This window comes from Fistularia commersonii, chromosome 15, assembly GCF_037954325.1.
Source record: "Fistularia commersonii isolate RoL2024-O1a breed Wild chromosome 15, RoL_Fcom_v1.0, whole genome shotgun sequence".
Taxonomy (NCBI): domain Eukaryota; kingdom Metazoa; phylum Chordata; class Actinopteri; order Syngnathiformes; family Fistulariidae; genus Fistularia; species Fistularia commersonii.
This window is the reverse complement of record NC_141298.1, coordinates 15,900,646-15,923,187: the sequence shown is the minus strand read 5'-3', so window position 1 is coordinate 15,923,187 and position 22,542 is coordinate 15,900,646. Positions and strand designations below refer to the sequence as shown.

General features: G+C 43.8%; 1 protein-coding gene across 4 annotated transcripts in view; it reads left to right on the top strand.

Moving 5' to 3' along the window:
- The window catches only part of robo3 (roundabout, axon guidance receptor, homolog 3 (Drosophila)), a 133,083-nt gene extending 110,945 nt beyond the window's left edge, over window positions 1-22,138 (top strand). Inside the window, exons 13-27 of one of the 4 annotated variants that reach the window (XM_086161066.1) lie at window positions 12-133; window positions 2,765-2,981; window positions 3,414-3,541; window positions 5,115-5,304; window positions 6,580-6,816; window positions 9,230-9,269; window positions 9,377-9,516; window positions 10,790-11,077; window positions 11,166-11,313; window positions 11,603-11,806; window positions 14,141-14,313; window positions 14,409-14,516; window positions 16,726-16,890; window positions 17,635-17,789; window positions 21,177-22,138. In XM_086161066.1, the coding sequence (XP_086017192.1) occupies window positions 12-133; window positions 2,765-2,981; window positions 3,414-3,541; window positions 5,115-5,304; window positions 6,580-6,816; window positions 9,230-9,269; window positions 9,377-9,516; window positions 10,790-11,077; window positions 11,166-11,313; window positions 11,603-11,806; window positions 14,141-14,313; window positions 14,409-14,516; window positions 16,726-16,890; window positions 17,635-17,789; window positions 21,177-21,188 (2,327 nt within the window). In that variant the 3' untranslated portion in view covers window positions 21,189-22,138. Of the gene's footprint in view, window positions 1-11; window positions 134-2,764; window positions 2,982-3,413; window positions 3,542-5,114; window positions 5,305-6,579; window positions 6,817-9,229; window positions 9,270-9,376; window positions 9,517-10,789; window positions 11,078-11,165; window positions 11,314-11,602; window positions 11,807-14,137; window positions 14,314-14,408; window positions 14,517-16,725; window positions 16,891-17,634; window positions 17,790-21,176 lie in introns of all 4 variants that reach the window. The other 3 variants (XM_086161068.1, XM_086161067.1, XM_086161065.1) reach the window with 3 other exon arrangements.
- The last annotated feature ends 404 nt before the right edge of the window (window positions 22,139-22,542 follow it).

Sequence of the window (22,542 nt, the reverse complement as noted above, 5' to 3'; positions counted from 1 at the left end):
GTCTCTTCCAGATGTGAGTCCCACGGGTCAGGGCGTGGATCACCGGCAGGTGCAGCGGGAGCTCGGGGAGGTGGCCGTCCAGCTTCAAGAGCCGTTCACCGTATCCACCACCTCCATCCGGGTGTCCTGGACCGTGAGTGCCACTCTTTTTTTTTTTTCGTATCGGCGGTACAAGCTGCGTCACGGTGGAAGATGCTAGAGAAGGTCCTGGTACATTTGGCATTTGAGAACAAAAACCTAAAAAGTCAGTCAGAAAGTAAAAGTCAGATCGTTTTACTGGCGTCGCAGCGCGCTACATCATCTTAACGGTTAAGTATAAGTTGTTTTCAGCCTTTTCCCGGTCTTGGGCTTTCGATGATATCAAAGGTTTTGATGTTATCGAGTCTTTCGGTCTTTAAGGTGATGTAACACAAAACCAAAAACAGGAAACTCAGTAGACAATCCCTTGAGGGATGTTGGCGGCAGAGACGGTATTTGTTGGCGGTATGGAAGAAGGAGAACAGCGATCAATATGGAGCATCCAGAGAGAGGATCGGATGGTGGAGCCGTGGGTGGAACGGCCCGGCTTGGACGATGTCAACACTCATCATGACCAGATACCCGCTGAAAACATTGCATTGTGGGGGGAAAAAAAAAAAAAGACTGCAAAACGAATTTGTAAATAGGGACCCGGTAAGATTCACATTCTGTAAAATCTCATCCTGAGACTTAAAACTCAAAAAACTTGAGTCCATGAGTCTTTTCTAATGTGCAGCTAGAATTAGGTGGATTTGCCTTCCTTATTTGCGTCAACTCATTCTTACTTGCCGCAACAAATAAATTAGGATTATAAGCTTTTTTGAGTGACAATCCTTTACAACAGGAGTGTCAAACTGAAAACTGGGACAAAGTCGCAAGCCAACATTGATATTTATTGAAAAAAAAATCTTCCTCCAGGTATAACAATGAACCTTTTGATGGACCCAAACAAGTTTTGCTTAAAAACTGAATATGAAACAAACAAAGCATAATGCAATAGGAGATAACTTAATATTGCACACATGCAAAATCTAAATTCGAGTCAAAAACACACATCAATGGCATTTATTTCTTAAATAAAAATTAGATAAAAATCCTACGCCTGTTTTTATTTGCAGCCTGCTGAATTGAATTTCAACAGTGACCTTTTCCACAGGCTGAAAATAAATGTAAAAATGAAATAAAATATAATAATAAACCAGTTATCATATAATATAATAATGTATATAATAATATAATATAATAAGAAACAGTCATCCATCATGGAGAACCTGGTCCACCCCCTCCACCTACACTGGATGCTGCTTCTCCAGCAGACTCTCACAGCTCCACCGGAAGCCACACAGCCCTTTTGAAAATTCAAAATATATTAACACGGCATATAACATTCTTTTTTTGCCTTTAACCTATGTATAAAAAAATATGTGTTGCTTTTTTTTTTTAACCAATAAACTGCAGAGAAAACAAAATAACATTTCTTCATGCAACAAAACATTTTAACTCCAATAAAAAGACGATATGCTGAAGGTTACTTTGAAGCAAAATACCTTCTTGTATTTAAAACTTAAATTATCCACGCGGAGCAAACCTAAAATGTTGTCATCCTTTTACTGGCGCGTGCAGTTGCTTATTAAAAAATTATTTTAACACGTTTTATTTATATGTTCACAGATCGCAACCTTCAAATTTGAAATTATGTTTTAAAAATGAACGCAGTAACATAAAATCAATTTTAATGAAATGCTCGGTAATTATTTTATAAAAGCCACAGGGAGCCGCCGTTGATCATTATTTATTCCTGTATACTGGTTAATATTGAGCTTTTTTTTTTTTTTTAGATTACACTTTTACACTTCAGAGTTTATTTATTTTGTATGTATATTTTGATCTTGTCTTGTCCTTGTATGTCTTTCTGCTGCTGCAAAGCTATTTCCTGAGAATCATTAAAGGATATCTCATCTCATTAACTAATAATAAAATCCTTCAGTGAAGGTGAAACCATTCAAACCCATGGAGTCTTAGAGTAGCAAGAAAAAGTGCATAAAGAAAACATTAGCTCAATTTACAACACACTGATCCAATGTGATGTGTCCAAGCAGGACACCTGGCAGATATTCTGCAGATATTCTGCCTCCCATCTGTCCAGAATTTTGCCATTTTTCGGAGAGGTAGCACGGTGCCAGTATTAGCATCAGGTCGCTATGACTACTGTCAACAGAGGGCACTTATGGGTCCTGTGGTGATTTTCGCACCAAAACACCAAATTATTTCATACTATTTCATACTACTATTACTATTTCATACTACTATTTCATACATACCAAATTATTTCATACTATTATATATATATATATATCATACTATTGTGCACTCCTTACCTCACTTGTTACTAAGACACTTATAGTTTTATCAATGTTTACTAAGACACTTTATAGTTTCACTGAGACACTTTATAGTTTATAGTTTATAATTTATCTTTATTTCTAATTCTGCCTTTTCTTTTATTATTTATTGCTGTTATATTTTCTGTAACTCTGGCATAGCAATTGCCTTTGGGATTAATAAAGTTGTTCTTATTCTTATTCTTATTCTTATTTGCACCATAGGCTCTCAGTAGTCACTTAGTATGGCTTTGCGGGCCAAATCTAATGACACCGCGTGCCAAATTTGGCCCGCGGGCCAGAGTTTGACACTTATGCTAACCAACGTGACCTTCTCCTGCTTTTCTTCTACTTGACCCGCGTAGGTCGATCGCCAGTCCCAGTACGTCCAGGGCTACCGGCTCTTCTACCGACCCAGCGGGAGCACCTGGCTGCTGCAAGACATCCACTCCCCCTCGGAGCGCAGCACCGTCCTCGCCAGCCTGCTCAAGGGAACAGAGTACGAGATAAAGATCAGGCCCTATTTTGATGAATTCCAGGGCAAGGACAGTCGCACTCTGCTGGTCCGGACCCCTGAAGAAGGTATTAAATCTCACGAGATACTGAAAAACTAGATAGCCTGTCAAAGAAAGTTGAGTTGAATAAACAAGGATTCTATGTGGTTCCCTGAAATTGGGTTTTTATTGTCCTTTACAGCAGCGGATTTGAGCAAAACATCTGGTCTTCTAGTATCAAGATTAGTTCGTCCCCATTATCTCATTTAAATTATTCCCAGTTCTTCTAACTGTCGTATTTGCTGGTTGACATCCACTTTTCTATCGGCTGATCCAGACTCGAGATTTTCCTCAGCCCTGCCAGCATTTTTAGCCTCCACCGGCGAGGAATAAATTTTTTAAATCGCTTCATGAAACTTTAAACGTCCTTGAGCATCTCCAGTTTTTGCCGATTTGTCATTTTAGATTCCCGTTTTGCATCGGAATAATGCCGTCTCCCCCTCCTCCCCCCCCCGTCTAGCAGTCCCCGGCGCGCCGCCCAGAGCGGTCACTGTGGCCACGGTGAAGCTGAGCAACAGCTCCAGCATCAGCGTCTCCTGGGAGCCTCCGCCCAGCGACATGCAGAACGGCGTCATCCGGGAGTACCGGGTATGGAATTCCGACCCGATTGATCGGAAACGATCGCGCGACGTGAAAAAAATCAGTTGGGCACCCCTAGAAAAAGCTACTTGGAAATATACTTGCTTTCTTCTGCTTTTTACAACCCTTATTTCAGTAAAATTATCTGCCTCAACTATAGATAACGCGTTGGCTGATGTTGATGATAAATATCGCCCGTACGTTCCTGTAGAATTCAAAACTAGGAGGTTTAATGTCGATTTATCTGCGATGTTCACATTGTCGTCGATGACGTAGTTCATAAAGTGCATAAAGAAAACATTAGCTCAATTTACTACACACTGATCCAATGTGATGTGTCCAAGCAAGACACCTGGCAGATATTCTGCAGATATTCTCCCTCCCACCCGTCCAGAGTGCTCTCGTGTTCTTTTTCCCATTTTTCGGAGAGGTAGCACGGTGCCAGTATTAGCATCAGGTCGCTATGACTACTGTCAACAGAGGGCATTTATGGGTCCTGTGGTGATTTTCGCACCAAAACACCAAATTATTTGCGCCATAGGCTCTCAATAGTCGCTTAGTATGGCTTTTCGGGCCATATTTGGCACGCAGTGTCATTAGGTTTTGACTTTATAGTTTATAGTTTATAATTTATTTTTATTTCTAATTCTGCCTTTTCTTTTATTTTTTATTGCTGTTATATTTTCTGTAACTCTGGCATAGCAATTTCCTTCGGGATTAATAAAGTTGTTCTTATTCTTATTCTTATTCTTATTTGCGCCATAGGCTCTCAATAGTCACTTAGTATGGCTTTTCGGGCCAAATCTAATGACACCGCGTGCCAAATTTGGCCCGCGGGCCAGAGTTTGACACTTATGCTAACCAACGTGACCTTCTTCTGCTTTTCTTCTACTCGACCTGCGTAGGTCGATCGCCAGTCCCAGTACGTCCAGGGCTACCGGCTCTTCTACCGACCCATGTTGATGATAAATATCGCCCGTACGTTCCTGTAGAATTCAAAACCAGGAGGTTTAATGTCGATTTATCTGCGATGTTCACATTGTCGTCGATGACGTAGTTCAGAAGCTTTTGCTCCACTGTTGAGAAAGCGAGCGTATCGGATGAAATTAGCACCGCGGCTCCTCGGCTGTAATAGAAATACGAGGCCGACTTCCGTATTGGCAGATGCTTCGCTCAGACGCCGCACCTGTTCACGTCCGACTCAATGCGCACAACGTTAAACTAATGAGATTTCCAGCTTGAAATGTGAAGTCTGGGGGTAGATTCGGGGAAAACCGCCGAGCTGCCGGCGGATTGATTGGAAAGAAGGGGTTGCAATTTCACTCCAGCAAGACGGCGTCCGTATTAAGTTCACCCGGTGCGGATGCAGAAATAAAATCCTGTCAAGATAAAAGAAAAGCCTCCAGGCTTGGTTTGAGTGAAACTCGCCGAGGTCAGATTCATTGTTGCGCCGCATATTTTCAATACGGAATACGTGACTTAATTCCGCGTCAAACTGATCGAGCTTTGTGGTCGGCGGGTTTCATCAGAGGACAAAAAAAAAAAAAAAATCAACCCCGGGTCCCGTTGTTGTCCCGAACAGGTGTGGTGCATCGGCGTCGGCAGCGGCAGCAACAACCAGACGCGCTACTACATCAACAAGACGGTGGACGGGAACACCTTGTCCACCGTGCTGAAGGGCCTGATGCCCGGCGCGCTCTACAAGGTGGAGGTGGCGGCCGTGACCGGCGCCGGCGTCGGGACTCGCAGCCAGCCGGTGTCCATCCTCATGAGTCAGTTGTTTTCTTGAAAATAATGAGCATCTGATGTGTGCGGAGGTTCCTCCGTCATCCGGGTCATGGTGAACGTCTTCCTGTCGTGGCGACTGGACTTGAATTTTATTCGATCGAAGACGTTTCGCCTCCTCATCCCGGAGGCCTGAAGGAGAAATTCAAGTCCGGTTGCCAGATTTCCACAAGAATTCACGGTGCATCTGATGCTATCGAGAATTTTCAACTCGTGTAATGAAATAGCCCGCCAACTGTAAAGTTATTAAATCCAGCGAATTGGGATTTGCACGCTTACTTTGACAGTTGTTAATTCATTTTTGCACGAAAAAAAGATGAAATGAACAACTTGACACTGAAATATGTAGTTTGGGTCAAGCATTATTAGTATTATTATTATTATCGTCTAGATTATTAGCCTTATTATTATTATTATTATTATTAGTAGTAGTAGTAGTATTGCTATTAATATTACCATTATTATTATTATTATTATTATTGTTATTCTTCTTATTAGTTGTTGTAATAGTATTATTATTATTATCATTATTATTAGTAGTAGTAGTAGTAGTAGTAGTAGTAGTAGTAGAAGTAGTAGTATTGTTATTATTATCACCAATTTTATTATTATTATTATTATTAGTAGCAGTAGTAATAGTAGTAGTAGTAGTAGTAGTAGTAGTATTGTTATTTATATTACCATTATGATTATTATTGTTATTATTATCATGATTAGTAGTAGTAGTAGTATTGTTGGTATTATTATTATCATTATTATTAGTATTATTATTAGTAGTAGTAGTAGTAGTATTGTTATTATTATTACCATTATTATTGTTATTATTATTATTATTATTATTATTATTATTATTATTATCATCATTATCATTATCATCATTATCATTATCATCATCATTATTATTATTAGTAGTAGTAGTAGTAGTAGAAGTAGTAGTAGTAGTATTGTTATCATTATTATTGTTGTTATTGTTATTGTTATTAGTAATAGTATTGTTATTATTAGTGTCAGTAGTACTTGTAGTAGTACCAATGTTGTTGTTACTATCATTATTACTGTTTTTGTTAGTAATAGTATTGTTATCATTTTCACTATTATTATTATTATCAGTTGTAGTAGTAGTAGTATTATCATTACAGTTGGTAATATTATTATCATGGCGGTTGAAGTGATGAAGTGCACATGAAAACAGCACCAGAAAAGTAAACCCGCCGTTAAAATGTTCCCCCTTTTGCTATAATTTCGCCCTTCATCTCCTGCAGAGATGCCCGCCGATCACCCGTCGGTGCCGGGGAGCGGCGAGTCGGGCGACGGCGAAGAAAGCAGCGTGAGCCTGGCGGAGCAGATCACCGACGTAGTCAAGCAGCCGGCCTTCATCGCAGGAATCGGCGGCGCCTGCTGGGTCATCCTCATGGGCTTCAGCGTCTGGATCTACTGCCGGCGCAAGAAAAGGAAGGAGCTGAGCCACTACACCGCCTCTTTTGCGTACACGCCGGCAGGTCAGGAAGAGGAGCGTTCCTTGAAGCGCTTCTTTAATCCTTTTATAATTGCTTTTGTGACTTCATTGCGAGGCTGTTATTTATCACAAGGGTGTTAGCGAAGAAAAATTCATCATTTTGTTTCTCCGCCGCTCTAACAGTATCTGTTGGAGCCGCGCGACCCACCGAAACAAACAAAGCGAAAGGGGTAAATATTGAGAAAACAGTGGGAGGGAGAGATTATAGTGCAACGGCCAGAAAACAAACCTGCTCCTTATCTTGGGAGAATATGAAAGAATACGGGCGGAATAATATTGCCAGGTTTTTATGATGACGCCGGCGCAGGAACAATATCGGGATTTGAAATGATGCCGAGCGAATAGAGCAGATCGCCCCCATGATTTAAGTCGGCCCGCCGCAATCCGTGAAATGTCGGAGGGATAAGGAGCGCGTTGAAGGCGAAACCTCAACTTTTAAGGTTTTGGGCGAATTTGGAGACAATTAATAGCTTTCTTACTAAATTGTGCCACATTATAAGGCGCAATATCAACAAACCGGTCTGTTTTCATACATAAGGTGCACCGCGATAGAAGGCGCATTATAAAACATACGGTATATAAAGCCAAACAAAACAGCCAGTTCAGTCCAACTTCATTCCTCACTTTGTTCCTTCAAAAACTTGTGCAGTTCATCTTCTTGCTTCCTCCTTTTCTGTACCATTGATTCATTTTGAATTCTTTGGGAGCTTCTCTATTTCCATCATCTACTGCAAGACCAATAGCCTTGAGTTTGAACTCCGCTAAATAAGCATGTTTCTCAACAGGTGCTATTTTGGGTCCTCATACATACAAATGTACAGTAATGTACTGTCTCAGAAAATTTGAATATTGTGATAAAGTTCTTTATCTTCTGTAATGCAATTACAAAAACAAAAATGTCATACATTCTGGATTCATTACAAATCAACTGAAATATTGCAAGCCTTTTATTATTTTAATATTGCTGATTATGACTTACATCTTAAGAAAACTCAAAAATCCTATCTCAAAATATGAGAATATCATGGAAAAGTAATTATTGTTTTTTTCATTGCGTTACAGAAGATAAAGAACTTTATCACAATATTCTAATTTTCTGAGACAGTCCTGTATTATGTAGAGGTACAGTACGTACCGCTATTACAAAAAGCGGCGAGGTAAGCGTACTATGTACCGTTCTCTGATTGGTTAATCGTTGCCGGCGACAGCAGACACCTGAAGTTAGCGTGAGTTTCGAACAACGTTGTATTCCAGCACTTCATAATTTGTTATCCAACTCGTATTCAACCAAGGATCCGCTTTAATTCAACGTCCCAGGCGGGAACGGTCCGACAATCAATCAAGCGGAGCGGCTTGGTCGCTCACCAAAGTCGCACTCAAACATTTTGACAGATTTTTGAGCGCAGAGCTTCACATAAATAACAATAACCCGTTCCACCGCTGACACTGTACCGGCCCCTCTAATGCACTACCTTGCACTGCTTTGCACAACCAACCAGGATCACCCTGATCTCACTTTTATTTTTCACTCATTTAATACCTGTTACATGTTGTCTGTTTAGCACCGTCAACCAAAGCAAATTCCCTAATACAGCGATCCCTCGCTATGACGCGGTTTACTTTTCACGGTTTCGCTACTTCACGGATTTGCATTGTGCATTGTGTTCTGCATTCTGATTGGCTAAAAAGTCACTCCGCTTCTTCTCTACCTGTGCGTCAATAACGTTGCAGTTTAATATGTACACGTACGTAAAACGGCTTGCCAAATTTACATGATGTACATGCAAATTCTCTCGCAATTTCGAGTTTCTCTAAAACCCATAATGTTGACAAAACGCTCTGGACCGACAAAAGCACTTTGCAGGGCCCAAAAGGCAGCAGAAGATGCTATCTATCGCAGATAAAGTTAAACTTCTGGACATGCTAAGGGAAGGTAAAAGCTATGCGGCTGTAGGTCGGCATTACGGAATTAATTTATCTGTTCGTTCCATAAAGAGGGAAGAAAAAAACAAAAGGACGACAGCAGCAATGTATAATAGAATATTTAATTTTATAATAATTAAAAAAAAAAAATAAAGGTTTCTACTTCACGGATTTTGCCCATCACGGGTTCTTTTTTGGAACGTAACCCCCGCGAAAAACAAGGATATACTGATAAAATCGGTTGGAGGTCAGTAAGCACAACAAGAATTCACACACCGACTTCTAAGGCGCATGGAGGATGTTTGAGAAAATGTAAGGATTTTAAATGCGCCTTATATGGGGGAAAAACACAGTGATTTCAAGTAAAACAGAGCTTTGTTGTCTTTTCTGTTTGAAAAATGGGCTTTTCTTGGAATAACACAAGCTCGGTTGAACATGAAAGTGTAAGACTCTGCTCTTTCTCCGCTGTGCAGTTGGCTTCCCCCACGGAGAAGCGCCAGGACTCAATGGAAGGTAATGATATCTAATATCGAGGCATCGGACCGATATTTGGTTCGCTGAGCTGACAGTCGTTGATGCCGCACCGCGTCCCGAGCTAATGGCGGCGTGCGTCTCCGCAGGCCCGGCGTGCTCGGTGCCAACATGGGCAACTACCCGTGGCTGGCGGACTCCTGGCCCACCACCAACCTGGTCCACAGCGGTAAAGAGGCCATCAACTGCTGCACCACCAGTCACGACACAGCTGAGAGATACTACAACGGTAGGGCCTCCGAAAAGAAAAACACACACTAAAAACCAAGTAATAGCATCAAGGAAAGGCTGCTGGGAGTTATCGAATCAGCTCAAAAAGCAAGATAGTTGTTGATTGATTTTGGGAACAGTCATACTTTGACGTGGGAGCGTCAGTGGTCCCATTACCGAGCCAAACGCGCAAATTAGCTTGGACGTCAGGTGAAATATCCCCATTAAAATGAATTGAAACATTTTAACCCTTTCCACCCTTTTGTTGTGTGTTTTTCAATGAGAAAAATGGACTTCAGAAATAACAAAAATTAGCAAGTATCCATCTTCTGGCGCTAATCCTACATGCTTTTTCCGCATTTGTTGTCGGAGGTCCCCTTGTCGGAATTGAACCAGGGTCCTTCGTGTCGTGGACCGAAGCCACCGCGTCACCGTGCCGCCCGGCTAAAATCATAATAATGCATAATAAAAATCTGGCTCTATTAAGTTTATCTTGAAGATCAGACGAGGATGCGGTTTTAATTTAACTGACTGGCTACACACTTCATGCTAAATGTAACATGCACGCTTAGCAACACAGAATGGCTACACTTCATTTGAAGAAGGAGTGAACGCCGCTTCTCTTTTTAAAACCGTCAAACCGTCTTTGAACGAATCTTCCGTCGCTTCGTCCGTCGCCGCACCAAATCCTCGTAAATCCTCCGTCACCGGATCTCTCACATGGACCTCACCTCATTTTTTTCGACGGTTTTTCCAACATCCCTCTCTCAGATCTCGCCTCGTATCATAAAGCAAAACATCCACCAGGCGACGGCTCGTATCTCGGAAATATCTCGGTCAAATCGATGCACTCGTGAGTGGAGGTTCCACTCTTTCGCTTTATTTGGATTGAAAAGAACGTGACAGATTTGAAATGTGAGAAATGAAACACCCCTTTGATGTGGTAGATGGTCTCCTCTCATGGAGAGCTTTCATCACCTCGCGGTTTCAAAGCACTTTCCACCAGATTGCATTCACCCATTCACACACACACACACACACACACACATACGCACAAACACACCCGCGGCTGCGGAGATGCCATGCAAGGAAGGCGCTTACCTGCTCGGGGAGCAACTTGGAGGTTCAGTTTCTTGCCCAAGAACACTTTGGCATGCAGACAGGAGGAGTTGGGTATCAAACCACCTGCTAATGAGAACCTCCTAATGAAAAGATAATTAGAAAACGATTTTTAAGTCGAAGTAATCTGAGAGTAGTCTGAGAGTCATGCTCGCGTCCCCGTTGCCGTGCAGAAGCTGGAATCTCCAACTACCTGAACCAGACGGAGAAATACAGCATGGGCGGCTCCACCGAGGGGCCGATCTACAGCACCATCGACGCCACCAGCGAGGACCTCCACAGCTTCACCTACGCCCAGCACGCCTCCACAACGCCCTACGCTTCCACCTCCATCATGCCCTTCAGCGGCCAGAGCCAGAGCCAGGGGCCGGCCCACGGCGGCGAGCAGCAGGACGACGGGCACTGGATCACTCAGCCGGGGCCGTCCGGCGCTCAGTACGCCCAGCCGGACCGCTGCAACGGTTAGCATCCGGGCTTCGGTCGCTGAAAATGCTCAATTTCGGGACGCGATTTTAAAAATCCCGGGCGTTCCGGGTGTTTGTTTCGCAGGTAAGCCGAAGCAGAAGGCGATGGGTAAGGCGGTCAAGACCCCGTCCTTGACCTGGATGGAGGCGCTGCCGCCGCCTCCCCCCGCCGGAGAGCTGGAACGCTGCGAGCAGGACGAGCAGCCCCCGGAGCAGGAGGACATGGACATCGGGTGAGTCACGGCGTCGTTCGGACGTAACCGCCGCGACAGATATCGAACCGAACGCGTCCGACCGGAACAACTCAATTAGCCCGGCCATGCTCAATTTCCTTAGTGATGTACAACACAATTAGCCGCGTTCCTCCTTATCAGTCGCTCGGTAGCACCTCCGAGCTAATTCCCGTAGCGGCCGATCTCACCCGAGACGACATAAGTGGAGCCTGGAAGTGCAGCGTAAATCTTTCAGACATCTCATATCTGGTGAGAAAACATGACAACGGATACCGCCCCGTCTTTGCAGCTCAGACGAGGAGTGGTGCCCACCCCTGCCGGAGAGGACCTACCTGATGGAGGGCTGCGAGGACGGGAGGAACACCGCCTCCTCCCCGGCCACCTCCTACAGCCACCAGTCCACCGCTACGCTCACCCCGTCCCCCCACGAGGAGACGCGAGCGTCCCACGAGCAGCCCCGCCTCAACCAGCTGGACAACCAGCAGCCGTCACGGTAGGAGCGGAGATCCCGGAACGGATCTCGATTATTGATACGTAGAATCGTGAGGGCGAGGCCGTTGCTGAATAAAATCGCAAGTTCTGCAGCTCAACTAAACAAGCTCCAGGATCTATTCATGACTTTTTTTTTTTTTTTTTTTTTTTGGGTTGGCGGGGGGGGGGTGGCTGGTTCACATTGAGATATTTCAGACCGTGGATGTTGTTGTTCAACTCCAGTTAAATGTTATGAGTCAGAACATCTCAGCAACACAAATCCCAAAGGTTCCACGCGCCGCATTTTCTCTGTTCTCAAGGTGTTGGCGTGCTTCGTTCAAAGGCGGGATTCACTAAATACGTGCGCGGATCGGAGAGGACTGACCTCACAAACAGAACACGAAGCACAAACACACCGCATTCACACCCGGTGACCTTGGAGCCGTTTGAGGCTTTGTAAGCGGGTCCATTTGCGGACGAGATTCTGGATGGAAGATTGTTTTCCAGACATATCGTGACGGGAGGTTTTGTGTTCATTCATCATTGAGACATGCAGTTCTATATCTATGAGGCTTGTTTATGTAGTTCCTGAGTATATATGGAGAAAGAGGAAAAAAAAAAAATGTTTGGCCTTGATATGGGAAAAAAATCTCTTCTGCAATCTCAGCGAATGGAAACGTTTGCAACTTGACGCCATTTTAATTCGATTAGTTTATGCATTTAACCTTCCGGCTTTGTGCGCCAAACCTCTTGCTATCCTGTGTTCAAACCCAAGGGTGTTGATCTTTAAGTCGAATACAGAGCTGTCGATGTGGCCGCACTGCAAAATACTATACATATTACATATATAATACATATTTTTACAGATTTCCTTTTAAAATGCAGTTTACTATGCATGCACACGCAGCATATAAGGTAAGATGCTGTTTACGAGGAATCGCTTTTTGGGGGACTTCAGGAATTAATTCACCTGAAAGTACCAAAAAACAATTTGTAAAAATATAAATATATGGTAAAAGATATCTTTGACTGCTGAGCCCAAATAGCTTTAAAGCAGGGGTGTGGAAATCATTTTCACCGAGGGCCACATCGGCATAATAATTCAACTGTAAAAGTATAAATGTAACTACTCCTTAATGTTAAATAAATTTGAATTTATTATTCATTCAAATCCAAAATGTTACATTATGCATTAGCACACAGGCAAAAAAAAAAAGTTGACTAGTTGCGACATAAATCCTTTTACATTGTCAGGTTGAGAAACCCACATTACTCCATCACTCAATGATCAAACTAAGCAAGTGGATAAAGAAAAATGTCATCCTACGCTAGTTATGACATTTGTTCAAAACCTTTTTATCATAATTTAGAGGGGCAGAATAACAGAATGAGGGCGACCAACAATTGTGAGCCGCTAAGAACATGTGTGACAGATGTAGAATTTTAAGAAAACCTTGCAGATTTGCACAAAACTGTAAACACTAAATAAAATTGCTACTTTTAATTCTCTGACAATTTGTTGTTTATCTGGAAGGCTCACTTTAGCACACTTAGCTATGTGTTTTGTATGGAAACGCTGACGTAAATAATACTCTTTAGCGACCGACGCTGCCTCATAACACAAAAGACGTACCGCTTTTTCTCCATGAAGCACAAACATGTGTTGGCCTTCACATCGTTTTTGAAACAGCCTTCCATCTGCATTAACTTTTCTCTTTTTGGACATTTATATTTCTCAATTCCGCTTGTTGAAAATGGCATTGATGTGGAAACACTGCGATCTAATGCTGCGATGCCGTCACTTTGCGGGAAACGTGATCGGCATGAATAGTGGGAAATGTAGTTTTATGGTCAACGCACGTGTTTGATTCATTTTAAGAAATTCAGAACTTTTTAAGATGTTCTTGCACATGTAATGATGTGGCGGGCCACATTTGGCCTGTGAGCCTTAAGTTTAACACATGTGCTTTAAAACATTAAAAAAATCCGTTTGGAGAAAACGCACAGAAAACATTGAAAAATATCGCCGTGAATTTGTAGGTTTTTGGGTGATGCCTTGTTTTTTTTTCCCCTGAAGCAGGATTACGTGATCTGAAAGGAGTAAAACATATGGACTCGCGGGGGATTAAACTGCAGCATTAAAACGTGATTATTTCATATGTTTTATAACTGTTATCCCAAAGTCAGATGTTTAATTATCCGTCAACATAAAAAACCCAGTAGGAGAAGCCGGGGAGGGATAAAAACTCACAAGATTTATGGATTATTCCGGGACTCAAACCTCAGTCCGAGCTGGACGTCTCCGGTGTTGATCTGGTTTCTTCAGTTTCCCCGTTGCCTCTACCTCCCACAGCAGAAGGTTACCCTGCGGTCCGGTGCCAGTTCCCCAGGCGCCGAGCCCGCCGCTCACCCAGTCCAACCCCAACCTCTCGGGCCAGCAGCATCACGCCTCATCGGAGGCTGGAGCGCCGCAGTGCCAGAGCCCCGCCCACCGCTGCCTCCACGGCGAAGACAGCCCGTCCACACCCGGTAAATCACCCGCGCTCACGCGAACGCGCCTCAAACGCACGATCGAGCGCTGATGGAGACGGTGTGTGTGTGTGTGTGTGTGTTTTGTTTTGCAGGGCACGGTCGTCCATCCCAGGCAGACGCGTGCTCCCCCTCCAGCCAGAAACCAAGAGCGAAAAAAAAGGTTTCCAAGAGTTCGGCGTATAGAAGAGAAATACAAGGAGGTGAGCGTGGAGCGCACAGACACACACACACACACACACACACACACACGCGCATACACACAGACGTCTCAACTCAATGTTCACATTGGACTTTTCATCACTCGATAATGGGGTGTTATTTTACATCACAGCGTATTGAATGGAGCTGAATATGCAGCAGCGCTGGATTAATGAAGCTCAATGTCAAAATTCAGAGTATTCAGACAGGAAATCGGGGCTTGTGCGTTTTTTTTTTTTTTTTCTGTGTTGTCAAATGAAACTGTGCTTTTGTGTTTGTTTGAAAGAGCACGTTCAGCTTTTGTGGATTTGATGTATCACCAATTCTTTGTATAAAAAAAAAAAAAAACAAAACAACCCTGTCCTCACGTACCCTAAGTTTTTACTTCCGTTTCCCCGAAAGACTTCTCATCTGCGTCCACACTGGTATACTTGGGAAAAAAAATCTCTGTCTCCACAGGAACGCAATAAGAACGCTGTGCGTTACCTTCCATGCCAGCAGATCCTAAGAGTAAATACAAAAGTTAAACCACTTTGGCAGCATCTGTGAAAACTATTAAGACGATCACTGGTCTGGAGAAAAAGAAAAATGAAGAAGAGGCCTTTTAATTAGTCACATCCAGTTTTACATCCAGAACATCATCTGCTAAATTTGACCTCTACATTTTACTCATCATGGATGGACCCGGAGCAGCGGGGAGCCACTTAGCAGCGCCCGCGGAGCATTTCGGGCGTTCAGTGTCTTACACCACTTCAGTCGGCGAGGAGAGGCTACTTCGGCTAATTTGGTCGCCGTCGATGCCGTTTAAATGTAAACGGAGGAGCCAGGATGGAAACAGTGGCGCTAGCGGTGCAAGCTAAACAGCACGAGAGATGGCCCAAAAAAAAAAAAAAAAAAAGCATGGCCTACCCATTTTCTGTCGCTTTATCCGGCGTGGGGCAGCAACCTCAGCAGAAGTCCAACCTTCCCTCTCCCCAGCTCTTCCAGGAGAATCACGAGGCAACATGGAAACCAAAATGTGGATCTTCAGTAGGAGTGGACCGTGGGGAGTTTCTCCATGGAGAACTGCCGCGGTCGGGGGCTGTTTCAGGTTGTGTGGCTTGTCATGCTAACGCGAGCGTTGTTTTTGCAGAAACTAGGTTGAATGGAGGAGAACGAAGGTACAACTTCTGGGGTCTTGCACCTCACGACTTTCCGATCGTAGACTTAAAACTGAAAATCGGAAGTAAATCTTAAGAGTCGTAGCGGAGTCTTCCTGGAGTCGCAGCGGGCGATTGTTAAGTGTGAGCTGGTCGTCGTGGCGGCGTAGTGGTAGCTCAGTCTCTGGGCTTACGACAATATCAAATGGGTTGATTTTATTCCTAGTCTTTGTGTTATGTCGCCGTAAAGACTGAATCAGCCAATAGATGAGCTCCGATAAAACCGGAAACAGGAAAGCAGGCACTGGAATGATGGGAAAACATTGCGCGATGGGAAAAGAATCGTAGTTTTCTCCGAGTCTCAATGTTTACATTGTTAGTCTCTGACTAGGCTGAGACTTAAAACTCTAAAAACTAGTCTTAGAGTATGAGCTGGTGTGAGATGATTGTTTTACACAGTTTTTTTTTTTTTTAAAACCTCAGGTGTAAGCCCAGCAGGGGTTCAAATGTTAATAGATGTAGCTAAAATATAGCTTCTCGACAAGAAGTAACCGTGACCCCGATGACCGGGAACCTTCACAGACACGATATTTATCTCTGTTTATCCTGTTGTGTGAGAGAAACCAGGCTAAAACCATTATCTGAAAACCGACCCTCGCCCCGCGCTTGCACGTCATGCCTGTCAAAAATCCTCTGGTTGGCTGGAATAATTGGAAAGTATGATCATGTGAATTTGCAACGTGCACAAACACGCAACCCTTTAAGCAAATTAGAGACCGCGCACACAAATCGCACAACGAGAACGCCGGTTAGAGGAGGGACGGGTGAAGCCAGGAAATGTGTTAAATTGAAAATATCCCTGTTTTCTGCGGGAAAACAAACACTGTAATTAGTCTCGTGGGCGTTCTCAATTATGCACTGGAAAACAAGACAACACTAACAAACGGCCTCCTTGCTTTTTTAAACCATATAAATCTATTAGGTAACAGAAGTAGGACACTCGAATTATCAAAAAGAAAACCCCCGCTTCCTTGTGAGTGCACTCTGAGACGCCGTGCCAATCTGTTTGCAGATTTGCCGCCGCCTCCGGAGCCCCCGCCCGAGGACGGCCGGTTGCAGGGCTCGCACAGGAGCGCTGAGGCCGGCGGCGTGGCGAACGGCGTGATTTCCTCGCTGGAGAGGAGCGAATACTGCGGCAGCCACCAGCGCAAAGGCTCAGGACAAAGACACGTCGACTGTAAGACGCGGCCTCTCTGCAAAAAAAAAAAAAAACCCGTTTTATGTCACATGTTTTGTTTTCGCTCTCCCGCCACCGAGTTTTGGTTCCTTATCGTCACGTGTTTCATGTTGAGTATTCATAGAGTCGATTGTTTTCTCTTCTAGATGATCCGTTAGCGCGGTTAAAAACAGTGGCTGGGAGCGTTTGGAAAATGGCTCGTGGCGAAAGAGTTTAAATGCTAAAGAAAAGGGGTTTTTAAAAGCCTGTCTGCAGGCCCCGCCGCCGGCAAAGTCAAACAAGCCGGTGGCGTTGAAGGTTCTCTTTTAATCGCGAGTTCCCGTCGTCGCTCAGTTTTTGTGTCACATTCAGCGGATCTTTTAAGTCGTCGCTTAAAATTGTTTCGACATTTTCGGTCCTTCCAAAATAGTTACGATCAAATATTCCGATATTTTAGAGCGACGGTTTCGCAAACATCCGAGTTCCAGGTGAAAATATTCAGTTAGTTGTTCAAAACCAGAATGGATTCAAGTATTTGAAATCAGTTCCGGGTCGTGATGGAGAATAATCGCTGTTTTCAGTCGAATGCCGGCGCTTTGTTGAGAATGATGGGCTCGGATTCAGGCCCGTTCTATCCAAAGTCCTTTTCTGTCTGGCTCCCTTCCAGTTTGAAAGCTCACTGTCTGCCCAGAACGATCCTTCATCATTCAACCTTAGCTTTTATATCCGCTTAACACGCCATGGCGCCTCCTCTCCGCCCCGCAGCCCCACAAAGCGAGGACATGATGCTGTACGGCAGCAGCAAAACTGGTTACCTCCCCAAGAGCCAGGTGTCCAGTAACTGCTCCACCACCGGAAGCTCCTCGTCTCGAGGCTCCACGGGCTCCCGGGGCCTCAACGCCGCCCGCAAACACAACGAGGTGAGCCGCGCAAATGATTTGTGTCACGGAAGCAAAGTGTGGTACGAAACAAATGTTGTCTTTTTTCACCCGGAGATCGACTTGATAATAAATGCATTTGTATTTGGAGGAGCACGGCAGCCATGTGTTTAAGCCAGTGGTTCTTAGCCTGGGTTCGATCGAACCCCAGGGGTTCGGTGAGTCGGTCTCAGGGGTTCGGCGGAGGTCAAGACACACATTGGTGATGACATCACTGGCCGCAGGTGATCACGCTACATAGCTCGGCCTATCCGTGCTGCGGGGATTTTGGCGCGCTCAGTTGTAGTAACTTGTGACTGTCGTGATGGTACGTCATGTGATTTCTTTCTTAATATTTTAATCCCTTCATACTAATTATGTCGGGCAAAAAAAGAAAGCGGTCGGAAGAATACGTACAATACGGATTCACATGTATGACGGAACGCGATTGGAATCGATGTCCTAACTGCATGATTTGGAATGACAAGATGAGCAATTCTAGTCCGGCACCGGCAAAACTAAGGGAAGGCTTCCTTCAGCTGCATGGAGATGGGAACTACAAGAACATAGCGCTTGCTGAATTCAAGGTGAAGGGAGCCAGATTCCATGAAAAGGCTACTCTGCCTGTTCTTTGTACCCATCAACGAAACGATCCTCGATCCAATAAAGAAGGGTTCGGTGAATGCGCATGTAAAACAGGTGGGGTTCAGTACCTCCAACAAGGTTAAGAACCACTGGTCTAACCACTTTTTGATATGACCTCCTAAATGCTAAACGCATGCGCTCACAAGCGTACGCACTCTTGAGCTCCCAGGCTCATTCATATCAACCATTAGCATCTTCTTGCATTTTGCCTTAACAGTAAGAAACAATGTTAAGTGTGTGTGTGCCCGCTGCCCCTTGTCTGGTGTGCACTTGTGAGAGAACACTTAGCAGTGTGAGCGCTCCGCTAAATGCATCCCCCGCGGGCTCCCTCGTGACCCGCCGCTCTTCTTTTACGGCGGAACAAGCCGTTCCGGCCGACTGGAGGGCCGTGCGGGATTTCATGGTTTTGGAGCAACATTTGAAAAACGTTGTTTTGACACAACAGGACCGCAGGTGTGCGGAATTGCAGCCGGGCTGAATCAATTACAAATCGATAATCAGCGACTTCTGACAGAAAGGCATGTTTTGCTCAATATGGTCCAATTCTATAGTACGCTGAACTGCTTCACTGTCCTGCATTTTTTCCAATGTTCATTTATCTGCAAAATAACCTTCTTTTTGCTCCGATAGGTTGTTTTAGGACTCCACGATGAAATGCATGGATATTTAATAAATGCAACCCAGTGTGGCGCTTTTCAGAGCTCGCTTCCTTTGACATCCCCGCTGCACGATTTATGGGATTCATTTTTTTTCTTTTTTTAAACTGAGTGCCTCAAAATGACTTTCTAATCACATTCGTCCTACCTGGCTGTGCACGTTAGCGCACGCTGAAGATGTGTCTCCATGGTACGGGAGATTGCAATTGAATATGATGATAAAACAAGATTTTAAAGTCATTCATAATCACTTAAAAACCGTCAAAGGAATGTAATTACCGTACATTAATTTTGTGGGTGAGCAAAAAAACAAAAAAAAGAAATTAACGGGAAATTAAAAAAGATGTCGGTAGAATGAGTCAACACAAAGTTCGTGTAAAGCAATTAAAATTACCCCTTAATTATCTATTTAATCCTTTTTTAAATGTACAATTCAAAGGATTTTTTACCGGTTTGGTTTTAAATAATGGTTCCCGTTCGAGGTTCAAGTTTAAGATGTTTTGATGCACATCCCAGGCGACAGTCACACACAGCTAAACTTCAAAAAAGCTATTTAAGTGTAGATAATGTGGAGATTTGGGGAAGGAAAATATATCAGTTGGACAGTTACAGCAGAGCGAAACACCTCCCCGTGAATCTTTGTGATCTCCTTGGCACGAAAGTGGCGCGTAACGCAGAATACCGACCAATAAAAGCACTCCCAGCATCCTGGGAAACAGTTTCCTCCTCGTTTCTGAGGGGGGAATCCTGCTCCGCCGCTCTGGACTCCATAGCAACACCGGCAAGCCATCAGTGTGTGACTTTGCCGAAGCGTTCATCCATCGCAAACACAGATTTATGAGCGGAGGAAAGCGGAGCAGCTTTGATGTTTCTTTTAGCGCCGCCGCTGTTAAGTTTAATGCGGTAACCCGAGGTGTCGCTGTAAAGCTGCCGGTGTGTGTCGGAGAGGAAGGATGGCCCTTCGCGGTTCGGCCCTCGTTGACCCCAGGCCCGTCTGACACACACACACACACACACACACACACACACACTTCTCGGGTCGAGGCTTACCCCCTTACGCTTCTCGCGCCTTGCTGAGAACATGAAAGCAAAGGCTCCTTGTAATAAAGCCGGCGGTGTTTCCACAGGAAGTCTGGATTGGGTCCCCCCTCGTCTTTCCGCCGTGTTACGGCCTTCTGTCTTTTGACCTCTGACCCCAGTTTCGCGGTGGGGTTTCATGTCTTCGAGCACGTTGCTTCTCCTGTGATAACAGGGACAAAAAAAAGAGCTTTAACACCACAGCTGAATGGCGCGCTGTACAAGATCGATTTGTCAACGCGTCAGTCACAAAGTCCGCGGAGACCGATTGATCGGGTAAAAGTTTATGTACGAGGCTTGAGAAGATTCGCCGCGCTTGCTAACAATAACATCTTTGTCGTTTGAAAAAGCAAAACCTCGGCCGTCCCTGAAAAGCTGAAACACCTGAAAACCAAATATCCAGTCACAGATAATCAGACTGGAAATGACAGAGAAACAAAAGCATTCTGGAAAATCATTTAAAAAAAACAAAAAAAAAGAGTCTGGCACTTCCTCTTAAGGGTTCTTTCATGTGGAAAACATTTCCATCTGAATCTGCCCAGGCAAAAATATTTTGAATAATGTGATAAAGGGATGAATGTTTCCTGAAGAGGAAAGCAGCTGATCATTTTAGCTGTCATATTTGGTGGGTTGTTCGCTCACCGCTGGAGAAAGCTATGGAAATAAAAGAAGAAAACTTAATTGATGTGATAATTTGAACAAGAATTAGCTGGAACAGGGATCAATAGATGCAGACATTGATTCCTTTTGCCAAAAATGAAAAGTGCTGAAACAAACATTGTGAATAATGTGGGGGGAAAATATGAACACGCACATTATCAAACTAAAGTAGTGGGAACGTTTGCTTCTTTCAAACGTTTTGCGAGCGAGATGTGTATCAAATCGGGTTAAAAACCGCAACGTTTTTGCTCTTAAAGTCAGAAATCAAGCCTTGTCCCGAGGCTTTCACGGTGGCCGAATGCCGCACGTTTCCGCAACATAACACAAATTGCATTGACTTGTCTCTTTGCAGGACATGAGATAAGACCATTGGTAACTGCTAGCGAAACCTCTGATGCCTCCATCCTCCGCCATCCTTCCACTGTGGACACATCCAGCTACATGAGAGGAAAAGACTTCCATATCCTTGTGTCTCTGCTGCGCAAGAAAGAAAAGACAAAAAAAAAAAAAAAGGAACAACGGACTCTACATCCTGCTTTTTGATATTATTATGACTATTTATGAGCTATGGAGTTCACCCTCTCCTCGGATTTGTAAATACCTGTGTCTGTACTGTTCTTTTGTGGGCTCTGGATACAGGGAAAGAGACGTATATTGTATTTATGAGAATCAAAAGGAAAAGAAAAAAAAAACACATGTAAAAAAAAAAAAAGGCTGTTATAAAAAAAAAAAAAAAAAAAGCTCATGTCTTCTTGAATGTGCCAACTTTTTTTTTTTTTTCTGTCAAAATGTATAGTATTCTTTTTGCGGGAAAGCATTAACTACTGTTGCACTCTTGTTGTAATAGCCAAACAACAGAAAATACGAAGCACAAAGTGTGTTTGAGAGGAGCGGTGGGGGGGAAGAAGCCAAATCGTGTAGGTTGTCGCTCCTGGAAGGCCTGGCGAAGACCCTGCACCCAACGTCGTCCGCTAAGAATGTCATACTTTTCTATGTTTTCTTTGGGTTCGTCCGCAGACACATGTTCCACTGCGCCGACACAAACACACACACACACACACACACACACACACACATGGACCCATGCAGGCTTTCTGAAAGTTTGATTGTAAACCCCCGCCGCCCCCATCCTCCTCCTCCTCCTCTCCATGTTCAGCTGAGGGGAAAGATCTGCCGCGTTTGTGAGTTCAAAATTTGCATATACTCCTTCAGAAACAAAAAGAAAAAGAAAAAAAAAAAAAAACATGTCTGTGGACTGACTTTTTGTACTCTTGTTGTTTTGTAAATGTACAATAAATAACATTTGCTGACTCACGCATTGGATGTTTTTCTTTGGAGGGCCACGTGGGGTGTCCTGTTCAGACCAGCGTTGCTAGAAAAGCGTGACCTGCATAATTCAGTAGAAACCAGGCCTAATATTTACCTGGGAAAAACAAAAATATGTTACAGGAAATATATCAAGTGCCTACAAAGTACAGTTAGACAACCAGATCTGCATGGCAAGAAATGAAATAAGGAACACGCTGAAATCACCAAGCCCATCCCTCAACAATAGGATTATTAATATCCCAATACATGTACAAAATCATTTTAAGACTGAATGAGGTTTATTATTAATTCTTTTTACACAGACTACCTAGTTATTGTTGGTGCATTTAATCACATTAATTCAATTCAAGCTTGCAGCAAAAGCTGCCATTTCGAGCATTCACATTTGA